Source organism: Pteropus medius, unplaced genomic scaffold (assembly GCF_902729225.1).
Source record: "Pteropus medius unplaced genomic scaffold, Ma_sr-lr_union100, whole genome shotgun sequence".
In the NCBI taxonomy this organism is placed as follows: Eukaryota; Metazoa; Chordata; class Mammalia; order Chiroptera; family Pteropodidae; genus Pteropus; species Pteropus medius.
The window spans coordinates 417,342-434,040 of NW_024343732.1; the positions used below are offsets into that span (position 1 = coordinate 417,342).

General features: G+C 48.6%; 1 protein-coding gene across 5 annotated transcripts; it reads left to right on the forward strand.

Annotated features, from left to right (window-relative positions):
- Window positions 1-1,267: 1,267 nt before the first annotated feature.
- On the forward strand, window positions 1,268-14,859 carry LOC120606484 (cytochrome P450 4F6-like). Of its 5 annotated transcripts, none has more exons than XM_039867688.1 (13): window positions 1,268-1,352; window positions 1,859-2,057; window positions 5,832-5,976; window positions 7,602-7,655; window positions 7,748-7,875; window positions 9,279-9,400; window positions 10,110-10,380; window positions 10,692-10,758; window positions 10,878-11,007; window positions 13,408-13,541; window positions 13,622-13,720; window positions 13,852-13,934; window positions 14,120-14,859. In XM_039867688.1, the coding sequence occupies exons 2-13, from the start codon at window positions 1,860-1,862 to the stop codon at window positions 14,201-14,203; spliced, it is 1,515 nt and encodes a 504-aa protein (XP_039723622.1). In that variant the 5' UTR covers window positions 1,268-1,352; window position 1,859; the 3' UTR covers window positions 14,204-14,859. The 5 variants fall into 5 exon arrangements, with proteins under 5 accessions (XP_039723622.1, XP_039723620.1, XP_039723623.1 ...); XM_039867686.1 differs by having other exon boundaries at window positions 13,622-13,686; XM_039867687.1 differs by having other exon boundaries at window positions 1,291-1,352; window positions 1,779-2,057; window positions 13,622-13,686; window positions 14,120-14,297.
- Window positions 14,860-16,699: the final 1,840 nt, after the last annotated feature.

Here is a 16,699-nt window from a genome sequence, read left to right on the forward strand (position 1 = left end):
CTGCTGATCTGAGGATCACAGTTTGAGTGGCCAGTTCTTAGAGCTCATGGCTGCAAAGTCCTTTTCTTCCCTAAATAGCTAATGAGCACCCACTGTATGCCAGGCTTCACTTTCTCCTGTACTGTCACGTTGAATGACTTTGCTGTGTGCCTGGCATAAGTTACCACACCTCTCTGGGCCTCTGTTTCTTCTTCTTTCCTCCTACTGCTCCCCAGACCTATCTCGTCAGCCCTGCTGCCTCTCACCTACCCCTGCCCTGCCCCTGGCTCTTCTCTGGAGGGACCTCTCAGCAGGTGGATCCATCTCAGCATAGGAAGAATAGGATTTAGGGTGGTGCATCTCAACTTACCAAGGGCTCCAGGAATAGACACCTGAAGCTGGATCATGTAGGACTGGAAGGAATGGGGGGTGGGCATTTCCCCAACATTCTATCAGTTGGAGGAGGAAAGTCCAAATCTCTTAGGCAGCAGCTCCATCCTTCAAATTCACCCTCATCTTGGAGCCTGACCATGCAGAGAACTCATAGGGGCTGAGACCTCCTCACAGAGAAATTTAGGGCAGGAGCTGGACAAGAGGAGCCCCTCTCAGGCCCTCATCCAACATTCCTTTTCCCGATGGCAAGACTGAGCCCTGAGGGGGCCGGCACAGTCCGCAGTCAGAGCAAGGGTGAGGTAGAACTTATTCAGGGCCTCCTAGGTCTGCCCTCCCCTGTCTGGACCCTGTCTTCTCATGGCCCAGCAGATCTACCTCCTCCAGATGCCCTAAATCTAATAGGGGAGTCCCCAGTGAGGCTGGTTTGTTTGTTCCCAGCAGGCAGGACTCAGTCCTGGGCTGTTTGGAAGTAAGACTTGAACTCTTGTCAGGCTGTGCACCCTGGATGCCAACTGCCAGAAGCTTTTATTTCTGATTTTCATAATTCTGAGCTGATTCTGGGCCCAGCATGAAAAAGAGCCTGGGAAATGTTTGGAACAAGGCTCACCTGGCAACAGTCAAGATCAAGCTTTTACCTGCTACACCCTGGCATTGGGAGAGTAGGGGAGACAGTAAAATTGGGGGCCTAGAGTCACCTTTGCTTTCCTCCCAGTTTGACCCCACCCCACACGGGAGGTGCTGAGTCCTGAAGATCCAGTGTCCACATTGTGTAACTCTGAGCTGGTTCCTCTCTGGATCCAGCTGGCTCTGGCTTCAAGGTTTGGGCCACCGCCAAAGCGGAGGAAGTGGCCTTGAGTTCATTTGGGGATTGGCTGATTCAGTCAAGCCCCGCCTCGCCCAGTTCACAGGTCGGCCTGGCAAGAAGACCTTCCAGGAAGAGAGTGAGGAGGCTGTGTGGAAGGAGCTGCTCCAGGCAGAAGGTGCCAGGCTGGGGCTGGCGGGACTGAGGGTCCTGGTTCAGGGTGGGGGAGGCACTGCCCAAGGCGGGGTGGCTCTGAGGAGTGGGCTGGCCCAGGGGATGGTGGTTTCCTTGTAACCGGAGCCTCTGGCAACCTCCCTCTGATGCAGTTTCAGAGGTTCTTCATTCGTCTTTCTCTTTCTCCCTTCTTCTCTCTCTGTCTCTCTCTCTTCTCCTTCCGTCTCTGTCGCTCTCACTTTCCGTCTCTCTGTTGCTCTCTCTCCCCGTCTCTCCCTCTGTCTCTCTTCCTCTGTATTTTCTTGGGTCTCCTGTCCTTCCTGAACCTGCATTTGCCTATCTCTGAGCCCTCCCTGCCCCTAGCACTCACCATCCCTGCCACTCCCGTCCCTGTCCCTCACACTCTTGGCCCTCTCTCTCTGTCTGTAAGCTGCCGCCATCTCTGCCTCCGAGCCCCCCATCGCCACTCCATCCTTGGCCTCAGGAGCTCACCCTCAGTCTGCCCTGCAGAATGCTACAGCTGAGCCTGTCCTGGCTGGGACTTGGGCCCCCGGCAGCCTCCCCGTGGCTGCTCCTGCTGCTGGTGGGGGCCTCCTGGCTCCTGGCCCGCTTCCTGGCCCGGGCCTATGCCTTCTATGACAACTGCTGCCGCCTCCGATGTTTCCCACAGCCCCCGAAGCGACACTGGTTTTGGGGTCACCTGGGCCAGGTGAGTGTGGGCAGCAGGAAGAGTCCGGGGTATCAGGTGGCTGGGCTCCCGAAGGGATTGGGAATGGGTCTCAGGGCTTCGGCTGGGGCCTAGCACATCAGGGAAACCGGGGCGCCCCCTTTCCTTACTCTCTCACCAAGTTTGTTCCTCTCCTCTGTGCTCTCCAAGCCCCCAAACCTTTCTTGTTCTTACCCTTCCTCACCCCAAGCCTGCTTTGGGTCATGTTCCTGCCTGTCTTGCCCCCATCAGTGCACCTCCGAGGGTTTCACAGGGTGCGCTGCACAAAGCCAGGTCCCCTGGTGGCCTGTCTCTGTTGGCCTCAGACCAGTGTCTGTTCCTCTCTGGACCTCAGCGTTCCCCAAAGGAATTAACTGATCACCACTGTCCCTTCCCCCAACGGGGTACAGCTGAGCTGGAGGAGAGGTGTAGCCAGTCTCTCTTTCTCCTCCCTTTCCTTGGGCACATTCCTTTCTTTGTTTATCTTGCTTTCCACACCCCCAGACATATCAGTGGGTCCCACTGTCCAACTTAGATAAAAGTTGACCCCTTCCCCTTTCACTCTAGCCTCTGCCCTTGTGGCCAAACTTCCTAGGAGGGAGCTCCTGCCCTCCCCCACCCCCATCCTAGCCTCATCCCCAGAGGCTCTTTGTCCATGCTGTGCCTGCCCCCTATTGCCACAATCACACTTTGTCTTTGTCGCTACCTCCAAAGACATCGATCTGAGTGTTGCATGCTCTGACCAGAAGCCCCTCTTCCTCTGACCAGAAGCCCCTCTTCCTTCCAGTTTCTTTCTTCTTTTTCTCCCAGGATGTCTGGTCCCTTCTACGTCCCAGTCCAACAGCTTCCTTCTGACTCCACCTCTTCGGATACGTTTAGCTTTGATTCCATCCTTCGTACATGGGCTGAAGTCTCTTCCCAAATGAGATTTCCTTCATGGCCCTTTGGAAAACGTTTGCCTGTCTGAGCTCAATCACCATGTCCTCTGATCTGTTCTCCATGATGATGATTGAGAAAGTCATGAAACAAAACAGAGGGTGATAGGTAAATCTCCACCCACCCACCTCCAATGCACCTCATTCTGCACCAAACTTCTTGTCTACTCGTGGACAACGACTTGTCTTCACTTGTTGCCTCCATTTTACCAATTGACCCTCACCTGCTTTAGTCTGACTCACCCCCATCATGCTCCTGTGAGATGACCGTGACTTCCAGGTCTCTAAATCTCACCTCGTTCACCTCTCAGCAACTCCCCTGCTGACCACCCTGTTCTCCCTCCTTTTTCACTTGGTTTCAGGACCCTGCCAACACCCTGCCAGTCTTTCTCTACCTCCCTGTGGCTCCTCTGTCTCCAGTCTTGGCTCTTCCTTCACCCTGCCTTTCCATGTGGGTTTTCCCCAGGGTCCTGACCCCTCCTTCCTCTCTCTCTTTCCCAAGGCCACCTCCTTACCCAGGGCTCCAGCTCCTGAGTGGACTATCAATTCCCTCCATAAGTGAATTCCAAGTTCACAATTCTCCTGAGTCCGAGGCCATGCATTTAGCTCCTTCCTCCCCTCCTCACATTGGAGTCTCAAAAATACCTTATTTCACCAAGTCAGAATCTGAGCTTATAACTCCATCCCCAATCCTGTTCCTGCTCTTAGCCTAATCTGTCCTGGTCCCCCTCTTCTCTCACTTGCACATTTGGTCCTTCATCACATCTGGCCATGCCGCCTCCACAGTCTCTCCTCAGTCCATCCGCTCTCTGCCTCCTCCTGCCTGCCTTGGCTCCATCCTCCTTTGTCTTTCTCTGGAAGCCTCTTTCAGCTCCCTCTCTGATCTCTTCATTGTGGCTCTTGTTCTCAATAATCCTCTCTCTCTTTACCTGTGGCGATATTTTTCTAAAATTTAGTTTAAATCACACATCTTCTTGGCTAAAAAAAGCTCGATGACTGCCCATTGTTCTGAAGATAAAGACTAAAGGTTGTCTGGCCAGGTCTGCCACCCTCGCCAGCCCCATCCATACCCCAGATATTTTGAGCTCTCATTTCATCTCCTCAATAAGGTAAGTCCTCCCCACCCTGGGGCCTTTGCTCATGCTACTCTTTCAACTGGAAGTGCTTCTCTTCCTTTGGTTACCTCATTGATTCATCCTCATCCTCCAGTTTTCAGCTCAAATGTAACTTTCTTCTGGAAGCAGTATTTGATCCCCAGACCTTGACCTGACTTGGCCCTGCTCACGCTTAAACTGTTAGTTGTCTAATTATTTGTTTATCATTTATCTCTCCTACTAGATGGTAGCACTGGGGAGGAGACACAATATCTATAGTGCCTGTGCCACAGGGGCTGACATAAGTAGATACTTAATAAATATTTGATGATGTGTGGTGGAGGCCATGTTCTAAGGCCAAAGGGATGAGCAACCAGCTCCTCCTCTCCCCTTGCCCAGACCAGCTCATCACAGAACAGGATGTCCCAAGCTCATCCAGAAGGTTGCCTGAGATTGGGTCTTGGAATGGTCTCAGCGAACCCTGGAGGCAGCAGGAATGTTATGAAGTTACAGGAGTTCTGACTCCCCCTCTGAGGGCTTGGTCATAGAGGCTGGCCTTGGTCACGCTTTTCCAGTTCTTCTTGCTGTGTGACCTCAGCTGAGTCACTCTCCTTCCCTGGAGTGACCTCATCTTGTTTCTCAGGGTCCTTGGAGAGCAGGGAGCAGGTCACAAAGTGAAAACTTATTTTACCTTCCTGGAGCATCTGGGGGTATTTGTCAGGCCCTGATGGGGCATCCTGAGGGACTGAAGAGGACACCTAGCCAGGAGGTCACCTGCCCTCTTTCCCCTTTTGGGAGATGTAGCTTCAGTTTCTCATTTGTAAATGGCATGATCGATGCACATGTTCAAAGTTCAGGACAGATAGAATGTACTATGAGAGATGATGGATGAATAGACAGATGATAGGTGAATGGATACATACATACATACACACACACACACACACACACACGAGATAGATATATGTGTATCTGTGTATGTATTCATTTCTTCTACTCCCTCGGTTTATCTGTCTCTCTGTGTGACCTCTCTGTCTCTCCTTCACTCTTTCTCTGTATCTCTCTCTTTTTCTGCCTGCATTTCTCTGTCCATCTCTCTAACTCCCCATCTATTTCCCCTATCCACCCCCTCCATGGCTCCCCAGCACCCTCAGAATAAATCCCTCGCCTCTACCCAGTCTTGATGCCTTGCTATATCTGCTCTCCTCTCCACCTTTCCTCTGTTCCTCACCCATTTTACTCTAGCTGCACTGAATTCCTTCTCGCTGCTCATAGCCAGGTGCTGGCTATGGATAGAAAGGATAGTTGATGGATAGAAAGGAATGGGCCTTTCTATTCATCAACTATCTGTCTGTCTGTCTATCTATCTATCTATCTATCTATCTATCTATCTACCTACCTACCTACCTATCTATCTATCATCTATCTATTATCATCATTGTCGTCATCGTCATCATCATCATCATTGTCATAATCATCAATCTTTTTATTCATCTATTATCTAAGGAAACAGAGAAATAAAGAGAGTGAAGGGACAGGGAGAGGCACATCGATAGACACATACATAAAAACAGAACAGCAGAGAGAAGCTGATTTAGTGAGATGGAGACAGGTGTAGACCAATAATTCAGACGGAAGGAGTGAATGGGGTGAGTAGAGTATGGTGGGTATGGGGGTACAATGGGCAGTTGTAGCATCTGAGGCTCTCTGTCCCAATAATGCCTGGTCTCATTCCCACCTATCCCCAGATGAAGACCAATGAGGAGGGCTTGCGTCTGCTGGAGGACCTGGGTCACTGCTTCCGCGATGTCCACCTCTGGTGGATTGGGCCTTTCTACCCTGTCCTACGGTTCGTCCACCCTCAGTTTGTTGCACCTCTGCTCCAGGCACCAGGTACCTCTCACAGGAGCCCCTAACCCCAGCCTCTTCCCTGACCCTGCTTCTAGCCCTTCCCACCCCTGGACAGACCAGGTTGACCAGGTGACATTGACAAAGACCATGGCTGTGACACAAACTTGCTGGGTGACTCTGGGAAGGTCCCTGGCTCTCTATGGTTGCCAAAGTCTCTTTTAGTTTTGAGTGGTGGAAACTCAACATTGTTTGTCCAAGTAAAGAAAGGAAATTTATTGACTGAAAAGCTTAGGGCGTTTGTCTTCAGACATGGCTACATCAAGGTGTCCCAATAATGCCGTTGGAAATCTGTCATTATCTCTTAATTCTGTGTTCCTCTGTGCTGGCTTCATTCTCAGGCTGGTAAAGATCAGTCCCAGAGATCAACCCCCATGGAAAAGTGAGCTCATTCCCCACAGACCCAGGAAAAATTGCAAGATTCCTTAAATTGGACTGGCCTGGATCATAGAGACCAATTCCTCATCTAATCACTGCAACTTGATTGCTAAAGCTCCAGATCATATACTTAGCTTTTTAGTAGAAGATGAGTTGGCATGGCTACCCTCCTAATTATGTGGATTGAGAGTGATGGCAGAGTCAGGTGTTCTTCCCAGGAGAAGGGGATGGATACTGTACAGGCAGATACCAGACATCTATCTACCAGCATCCTTCTAGGAGGGCATTTCCTGAGTGAGGAAACTGAAACTCAGTGAGGCATAGTGACTTCTCAAGGCCACAGAGCATGCTGAAGCTTTCCTCTTTGTTCTGTATGTTCTCAGCTTCCTTAGCTGCCTCTGATGGGAGATACCCTAAGCTAGAAGGTGATTTGGGGTGAGAAGATGGCAAAAGTATTGTGGAAGAAGATCCACCAGACTCCAACTTGGTTAACTGTGTCTAGTTGGCTCTGGGGAGCTGGTCTAGAGGGAGCAGCAGCAGCTCTTCATGGTGGATGAAACTCAGCATCCAGTGGGGAGGCAGCATCCTCTGATCTCTTTAAGGACAGAGAAACCCCTGACCTAAGCACTTTATGCTGAGTATTGGGTGCAGGAGAATACTGAGGAAGTTTGGGTCACACCTAAGCTGTGTTTGAGAGACATCAATGGGACCATATTTAATTCTTGTTTAGGATCCACACTGAGGTTGTGTCAAATTGTCTTTGGGTCCATGTTAGAGCATGCAGTGTCATGTCAGGGTGTGTCATGCCTGTTGTGTCATGCTGGGGCCATGTCAGATGTCCCAGGAGATGTCGAAGAGTGCTGTGGCAGACAAGGTGTCCTAGGTCCCTGTAAATGCATTTTGTAAAGCTCTGGCTGTGCTCAGGTGTGTCGAACATGTTGGACCATGTAGGAGCCATGTTAGGGCATGCTTGGCATGTTTTGCCATGTTGGGGTGTGTCTAAGTATGTCAGAGTGTGTCTGTGGGCTCTTCCTTTGTTCTGCTCTGTGCTGTAGCCTGGTCTGGTCCCCCCTTGCCTCCCCTCTCTTCCCTGTTTCCTCTGCCCTTATGCCATTCCCACTATGCTGGGTTTGGAGGGGGAATGCAAATCCCTGGCTAGGAGCCACCTCTCCCCACCAAAAGTTCCACCCCTTCCCCTCTCCATTATCTCTGATGGTCCTCATCCATGTCAGCCACCGTCACACCCAAGAATATGTCTTTCTACGACTTCATGAAGCCCTGGCTGGGTGAGTAACTGTGGGTAAATGGGGTTGGGGAAAACCTTTAGGGCCAGGGTAAGTTACTGCCCTTGCCCACTCCCCATGGCTGCCTCTACTAGGGGATGGACTTCTGCTAAGTGCTGGTGACAAGTGGAGCCACCACCGCCACTTGCTGACACCCGCTTTCCACTTTGAAATCTTGAAGCCATATACGAAGATTTTCAACAAGAGTGCAGACATCATGCATGTGAGTTCCTTGAACCCAGTATCCCAGCTGGAACCTTGGGAAAGGGAGAGTGGTTTCAGACACATATTGTCTGGATTCTTGGCTCTGTTGGATGGCTTTGGGCCCATTGCTTTTCCTCTCCAAGCCTTAGTTTCCTCATCTGTAAAACTGAGATAATAATCTTTTTTAAAAGGTGATCAAGATGATGTTAAGGGATCATGTTCCTGGCACTAGTAGATGTTCAGAAGGCTTTAATTTCTAGTCTGCTCACTGAAGCTCTCTAAATTCAAGATCGTAATGATGAAGAGTGAATAGTAGCTCTTTCCGCATAACACAAGACCTTAAAACTCATGAGCTTGAAAAAATTAGTGTTTGTTGTTGCTCGTGAGATTTTGGGTCAGTCGAGGAGTTCTTGGCTGGAATCATTCAATGTGTGTGTGCATGGCTGAGTTCAGTAGACAGTTCTGCTTATACAGGCTCAGCTCTGTCATATGTTTGGGGCTCTACTACTAGCTGTTAGCTTGTCTAGGTCAGCCTTGGTGGGATAACTGGACTCCTGTATTTGCCTTTCATTTTCTAGTAAGCTAGGCTAGGCTTATTTGCATGGAGGAAACTATGTTCCAGGAGAATGAGCAGAACATGCAGTGCCTCTTGAAGCCTAGTTTCAAAATTAGTACATTATCATTTCCATCTTCTATTGGCTGAAGCAAATCCCACATCCAGATTGGATTCAAGAAGTGGAGAAAGAGGTTCTACCTCCTAACGGAAAAGCTGCAGAGTTTCATCATAAAGGATGAGGATATAGGGAGGGACAAAGAAATATGGACATTTTTATATAACCTACCTCTATGATAGTAATGAAGATGGTGATGATAGCTAACAGCTACTTAGCACTTACTGTATTCCAGAAACAATGTGCCAATTCTATGGCATATGTTGTCTAATTTAATTTTAACAGCCTCATGGAATAAAGATGATGATTATTGCCACTTTACAAATGATGAAATAGAACATCAGAGAGATTAGGGAACTAGCCCAAGTTCACATAGCTAGTAAGCGAGTTATGAATGGTGGATCAGGGATTCTAACCTGGTTTACCTAACACCGAAGGAGGTCATCTTAACTGTTACTGAAGATTTGACAGGTGGAGCCCAGAGGAGGGCAGTGAATTGACCAAGAGCACACAGAGCATAAGAGGCAGAGCTGGACCTTGAACCCAGGTCTCCTGACTCAGGCCATGGGGTCTTCATGTCTTAAGAGTAACAGCTTACACTTCAACTCAAGCCTGTTCCTCCCTGGGGAGGAGTGCCTGGGGCAGAGGACCAAGAAGCTGGGTCTGGGGCAGTCCATCCAGGTGGTTAGGAGTTTAGAGGGGTTCCAGGGAGGCAGTTCCCAGCCTCAGCTCTGCCCTTTTCTCTGTCCAGGCCAAGTGGCAGCACCTGGCTTCAGAGGGCAGTGCCCGTCTGGACATATTTGAACACATCAGTCTCATGACCCTGGACAGTTTGCAGAAATGCATCTTCAGTTTTGACAGCAATTGCCAGGCGTGAGTCTCTGCCCAGAGCCTAGGAACATGAGCCATAGACCCAAGGGAGCAGATGGAGGGAGGACTGACCAGGACACAGAAGTGCCTTCCTGGAGGAGGTGGGGTGAGCTGGACATTGAAGTAAAAGAAAGGGGAAAGAGAAAGAGCAATCTTTTCAGGTGGGTAGAAATGATTGATAAATGCCAGGAGACTAGGATGACTAGAGTGTGTGCAACAGAGAGGAAATCATCTTGGAAATAAGGTTGGAGGGCTTGGTAGGGGCTGGATCTTAAGGACATTCAAAAGTTAGACAAAAGAGTATAAACTTATTCTGCGGTTTCTTGGGAGCTATGAAAGGTGAGCAGATAAGGGTTGTGGGCAAAGCTGAGCTTAGACATCCAATTCTAGAGATGAACAACTGTTGTATAGACACAGGATGCAAGGAAAGCACAGATAGAAGGAGGACTAATCTTGGTGGAGAAAATGGGACAAATTTGAGAGTAACCAAGAAAAAATGGGCAGGGCCAGATATTACATAGGAGAGAGAAGAGATGACCATGATTCCTAAGCTCTGTCCTGGGATCTAATACATAAGGCAGCTCATAGAGATGAAAGTATGTTAGTAGGGCACCCTTTTCCAGATGGAATGTGGTCCTGGGTGCTGGCTGGGAGGGCCTCCCAGGGTTTCACGTGTGTTAAGCTGCTTCCTCTCTCTGGCCTGGCCCCGCAGGAAGCCCAGTGATTATATCACTGCCATCTTGGAACTTAGTGCCCTCGTGATGAAACGAGCCAAACAGACCTTCCTGCACACAGATTTCCTGTATTACCTTACCCTTGATGGGTGGCGCTTTCGCAGGGCTTGCCACCTGGTGCACAACTTCACAGACGCCATCATCCAGGAACGACGTCACATCCTCATTAGTCAAGGTTCCCATGACTTCCTCAAGGCCAAGGCTAAGGCCAAGACTTTGGACTTCATTGATGTACTCCTGCTGGCAAAGGTAGGCTTCTCTGGAATCTGAATTCAAGAGGTAGAATGGACCTTGGCTTTAAATATCTGATCGAAGATCTTGGACTTGATACAGAGGGAGGGGGGAACAGGTCAGAAATAAGCTGTAGATGTGACTGTGTAGAAGGCTGCCTGAAAGGAGTAAACAGGAGGCAGGAGTCCAGGGAGGAAGCATGTGAGGTGAGCTCTGGAGATGAAAAAGGAGGGATCCTGTTTGGACGATGGAGCTTTAGGGGCTGCTTTAGGTTAGACACAGGTGTTCTCAGAGCTGGTGTGATTAGAGGTGTCTTGCCTTTTCTCAAGGATGAAGATGGGAAGGAACTCTCAGATGAGGACATTCGAGCCGAGGCTGATACTTTCATGTTTGAAGGTGAGGGCCCCAGTGTGAGACCATAGAGGAGGTGGGGTCTCTCTATCCCAGGGACTTGGTGGGTGGGCCACCCTCTGGTGCTGAAGCAGCCCAGAGACACAAGTTTGGCTGCCTCGCAGGCCATGACACCACGGCCAGTGGCCTCTCCTGGATCCTGTACAACCTTGCAAGGCACCCAGAATACCAGGAATGTTGCCGGCAAGAGGTGAAAGAGCTCCTGAAGGACCGCGAGCCTAAGGAGATTGAATGGTGAGTGCAGGTTCTCACAGCTCGTTCCCGAACTCCTTTCATTGGCTCTGCTCCCAAGGTGAGAAAGAGGGAAGATCTTTTGGTTGATTCAGTCATCCCGTTTAGTGGGAATGGAAGCAGAGCAGAGGCAGGGTCCAATATCCAGCCTGGACAGCAAGGGAAAGTTTGCCACCTTTGGGGACAGAAAGATCTGAGTGTCCACATTTATTGCCCCACTAACTTGCCATGTGACTTTAATAAAATCAATTTCCTTTCCTGAAAATCAATTTCCTTTTCTGAATCAATTTCCTGGAAATTGGAGCACGAGTGTGCGAATCTCTTACCCACAGGGCTGCTTGGAGAATTGCGACAACGTGTGTGACGGATGCCACCCAGCATGTGTTCAGTAAATGAACTTCTCCCCTCCCTCGTGTTTCTGCCTGAAGTTGCAATTTTTTTTCCCCCTAAAGACACCTACTCCCCTTAAATTTTCTCTAATTCCCACCTAATAGTCTATTCCCGGGATTCCCAAGAGATCTTTGGGGGTAAAAAAAAAAATCATCCATCTCTTCATTCAGTAAACACATCTGCACTGCCAGCCACTTCCCAATTCAGTGTCCAGTCCCACCTGAGTCCTCCTGGGGCGAGATTGGGTAGTTAGACAGCAAATACAAATTCACCACATGGGGTGTGGGTAGTAGACAATGCTCCTGGCCAGGGGGATAGCTTATGCAAAGGCCAGGCAGAAGTGAGCCTGGCATGTTTGGGGGGAAGTAAAGGTGGCTGGATCCTTGTGAAATTTACAGTGTGAAGAGGGGCTCCCAATGAGGCTGAGCTCGTAATAGAAGCCCCTCTTGGAATGCTTTGGAAACCATGTGAAGAGTTTCCAAAGGTGTTACTTCAAGTCTTTTGGGAACTTGATTTTGGGCAAAAGGTAAAAGCTGGTAGGGATGTTGCCATTAGGGGTCTCACCCTGGGCAGCAATGGTCAGGCAGTTGGCTGGGGCTCAGTCATTGGCTAGGGCCTGCCCAAGTAAGTGTGGCCTTGGCTTTAATGCAGCTGCAGAACCTGGAGACCCTATAGCTAGAGGCTGTCAGTTAACTTTTCTCCTTGCAGCTATACAGTAGATTCTTTCTTGAAGGGAGATCCATGGCTAACACAGGGCAATGGGGAGTCATGGGAGATGTTTAAACAGAGGGGAGACAGGTCAGATATGGCTATTAGAAAGATCTTTCTACAGCTATAGGGGCAAACAGGAGGGGATGAGCTAGGGGCTGAGGGCCTGAGGGGGCAGATTCTGGGCCAAAAGCTGAAGGATGGAAAGGAGATGTTGGAGTAGACAAACATCTTAGAGGTTGTGCCCTCAATTTCAAGGGTTTGCTCACCATAGCAGTCCTGTGGGGTGGAGAAATGTTTTCTTCTCAACTTCAAAAAATTACGCACTTGGTAAAAATTCAAATAGTACAAAATGGTTTACAATGAATATCAGCCCGTCTTTTTTTTTTCTCCCAGCTTTATTGAGATATAATGGACATATAACACTGTATAAGTTTAAGGTACATGACATGATGATTTAATATATGTATATATTGTGAAATGAGTACAATAAGGTTAGTTAACACACCCATCACCCTGTAAAGGGAGTAGGTGAGATTCTAGTTCTTTTTGTTTCCACGTTGCCAGTTGTCTGAGCACCTTCTATTAAACTATTTATTGCCTAGAGGTTTGAGGGGCCTCCTTTACCAGATGCTAAATTTTCAGCTATTCATGAGCAGTCTCCGAGCTCTCTATTCCATTCCATGGGTCCATTTTCCTGTTCTTTCAAAAGTACTACACTAGTTTTTCTTTTTATTACTATACTTTTGAAATAGGCCTTAATATCTGGTAGAGTTCTCTTTCTTTGATTATTTACATTAAATTTACCTAGTCTTGAACTTTCTTTAAAATTGAATAAGATAACCGAGTTCCAAAAAAGAGCCACAAGTAGATTTTTATTGGATTATATTAGATATATTGATTAATTAATAAAGAATTGGTAACTTTATATGAGGTCATCCCACGTTAAGTGTGGAGTGGGTCTTATTTATTCAAATAACCTTATAAGTCCATCATAGAGTTTTTTTTTCTTTTTAAGCCAAATATATAATTTAAGAAGCTTTTTTTATGCAAATGTATTAACACTTTTAAGGATACCCTGGGAGTGTTGTGTGTTGCTCAAAAATGCTAAAAATACCAGCCGACATTTTCTTCTAGTAATTTTCGTGATTTTGACTTTCTAATATTTATATTTGTAGTCCATCTGGAATTTATTTTGTTATGGGAGTGAGGGTCAGAGCAAGGTGGGGAGAGGATTTCCTGGGGCAGAAGGAGGACTAGGGGTGTCTCTGCTTTTGCTCCCTGAATAACTGTTGGGTTCCTTAGGGACGACCTGACCAAATTGCCTTTCCTGACCATGTGCATCAAAGAGAGTCTGCGGTTACACCCCCCAGTCACCGTCATCTCCCGCTGCTGTACCCAAGACATCTTGCTTCCTGATGGCCGGGTCGTCCCCAAAGGTGCTGGCAATGACAAGAGGAGGAGGGTGCTGGTCCCATCAGCAGGAACCTCGTCCTGACCACTCCTTATTCCCTGATAGGAAACGTCTGTGCCATCAGCATCTTTGGGATTCATCACAACCCATCAGTCTGGCTGGACCCTGAGGTGCTGCCTTCCTCATTCTTTTTTCAGGGACCTGGTGAGGGGGTAGGGATCCTGACCCCCCAAATAAGATACTCCTCCTCCATTGTATCCACATTTTTTTTTCTGGGGGGTGTCTGGATGTCCTGAAAAAGTCCACACAGCAGCCACACTTCTCTCTGCTCCTAGGTATACAACCCCTTCCGCTTCGACCCAAAAACCCCGCAGAAGAGGTCACCTCTGGCTTTTATTCCCTTCTCAGCGGGACCCAGGTGAAGCCAGCGGGTGTCTGAGAGGCGGATGGGTTGTAGGTAGTGGGCGTCAGTAGATACTGCCAGGCCACGTGGGGGCCCAGGCATGCTTAGCTCCCTTCTCTGTCCCTGCGGGTGGGAATGGCGGTCCCGGCCAGGTCCCGGGCCAGGTCCCGGCACAGTCCCCTATGCCCTCCCGCCCGCAGGAACTGCATCGGGCAGACCTTCGCCATGAACGAGATGAAGGTGGTCCTGGCACTCACGCTGCTGCGCTTCCGCATCCTGCCTGACGACGCGGAGCCGCGCAGGAAGCCGGAGCTGATCCTGCGCGCCGAGGGCGGACTTTGGCTGCGCGTGGAGCCGCTGAGCGCGGGCCCTCAGTGACCCTCTGTCGCCTGGCCTGGGATCCACCCTGAACCCACACACCTCCCTTTGCAGGTTCCCAGGAAACAAACAAACAAACAAACAAAACTGTCCTGTCACCTTTGCCCCAGCCTCCCCGAAAGCCAGCAGGGGGCGCTTGGGGCCTGGCTGAGTGGGCGTGGCTGGGTGGAGGGGTCTGGTGTCTGAGTTGAGGACCCTGCCTGCCTCTCCAGCTGACCACAGGATCCCAGGTTGGTTGTGGGTTCTTCAGGAGCCCAAGCACGGATTTTATCCATGGGCAAGAGGGAGCCATGGGAGGTGGTTGATCAGGAGAGGGACCAGGGTTAAGGACGAACTTAAGGGCTACCTTTGAGGCCCTGTGTCACGCAGGAGAGCCCATAGTGGCTCTACAGTCTAGCCAACTGGACCTCGGTTTTGATCTCCTAATATACCCAATCTTTTCTCACGTCAGAATCCTTCACAATGTTTCTATGGTTACTACGTTAAGATGTTCACTTAAACACGACAAGCCTGGTTGCCTTATAGTTTGTGTCTGATCATTACAGTAATTGTACCTGTGATATTGTCTGTTGTTTTTGCTGGTTTTCATTCATCGTGTCAGTGTTCTTGTGTGTCTGATTATCTTTTTATGGATAATGGCTATCCTATTTGAAATAATATTTGTAGCATTTGGAGACGGCAGCTTTCTGTAAAAAGAACCCTAGGAAGCCTGTTCGTTGAGGATTGTGTTCAATGAAGTTCAGGGCTTGCTATACCCAAGATCACTAAGTTTAATTCAACCTGAAATCACCCTTGCTGGTTCTTTCATTCTCACCCTAAGTGGTGTAGCTTTTTGAGGTCTCCACCATGTGAGGAGAGTTCCTACAAATTCCCCTTCTTATATCACCCTGGGCTTTAATTTTCTTGCCTTGCCGTGAGGTCACCAAGACAGTTTCACATTTTCCTGACTTGAGAAATGCCTCCAGAGCAAAAGTATAATTCGTATTCATTTTATCTCCAGGCTTTTCCCATTTGTGTACTGTCTTCCTAATTCTTTACCATATTTTCAGGTCATTTATTCACTTAAGAAACTAGAAAATTATCTAGCATTGAGAGTTGTTTTTAGAAAGCTGAAAGTTTAATTAAAATAACATAGTTTGCCATTATTGGAAACAGAAAGTCTCATTTGGGATTTTAAATGGTCTTGATCCAATTATTACTCCACTCTTGGACGTATTAAGGGTGATAATTTTCCTTACGTGTATAGAGTTGCAGACCACAAAAGCGCACATCAGGATTTAAGGGGGAAGACTGCACATCATCCAGAGACGCTCGACTTTGAACCAAGTGGAGGGAGCAGGTGGATGTTGGGGTTGGCTCCCTTGTGAATGTTGTGAATGTGCTTCTTGTATAGGAAGAATGGCACGCATGGAATGGTTTGGTAGTCAACAGGGTAGACTGTATAAGCGGCTGCTAATTGTGTATACTGATATTCATTTTTGTCCTCTTAGAGTTTCTAGCTTTTAGCTAGGTGCATGGCAGGCTGAAATACAGATAATTTTTGAAAGCTTTTCTTGAAGCTAGAAGAGCTAAAAACAGCTCTCCCTCGTTCCATATGGAGAAGTCAAAGATTATGTGGTCATTCTGGAAACCTTCCTTATCTGGAATACCTTCTGTGCCGTCTTCCCCCTTCCTCCTTTCTGCTGCTTAGAACATTGACGTGGTAGCTGGAGCTCCATCTTGGATCCTGAACACAAGACTACTCTTTAAGGAAGGAGGAGCAGGTAGCTGGAAGCAGGTTGAGATGACCCTGGATCCAGCACACCCAGGAGTTGTACTCTCAAGGTCACAGTCGCAGTCTGTGTCTACTAGCTGTTTGGCTCGGGGAAAATAGTTTCTCTCTCTAAGCCTCAGTTCCTTTACTATATAACAGTAGCCACTTTACCGCACTGTTGTGGGGATTGAATAAGCAAGCGCATGCAACACGGCCGAGTCGTTATCTGGTAAGCTTCAGTCCTCGGTGAAGATTAATTTTCTCCCTTTTCCCTTCTTTTTGCATCATGTTCCAAAATGTAAAATGTTTTAAAGTCGTATTAGTTAAGTTTAAGTTTTGGGAAATATGGCATCCTGCCGTTGAAGAAAACTATCATGAGAAGATTCAGTAAATTCAACAAACGATGCCTAGTTGTATCTGAGAAATTACAAGGGTCTCTGATGTGAAGCTGGCCTGAAGCTAGGAACAAGAAAAAAGTTTTTTTCCCCAGGCCTGTACAACCCGGACTTCATTTCTGCCTAGACGTTCTGGGAAGTGGAGGTCTCATGGGCCTGCAATAGTGAGAGGAAGACAGAAGGGGAAGGAGTGGGGTGAGGCACTTCTTCCAGCACCTTGGACAGCGGCCGCCCCAGGACTTGCTCCTCTCTGG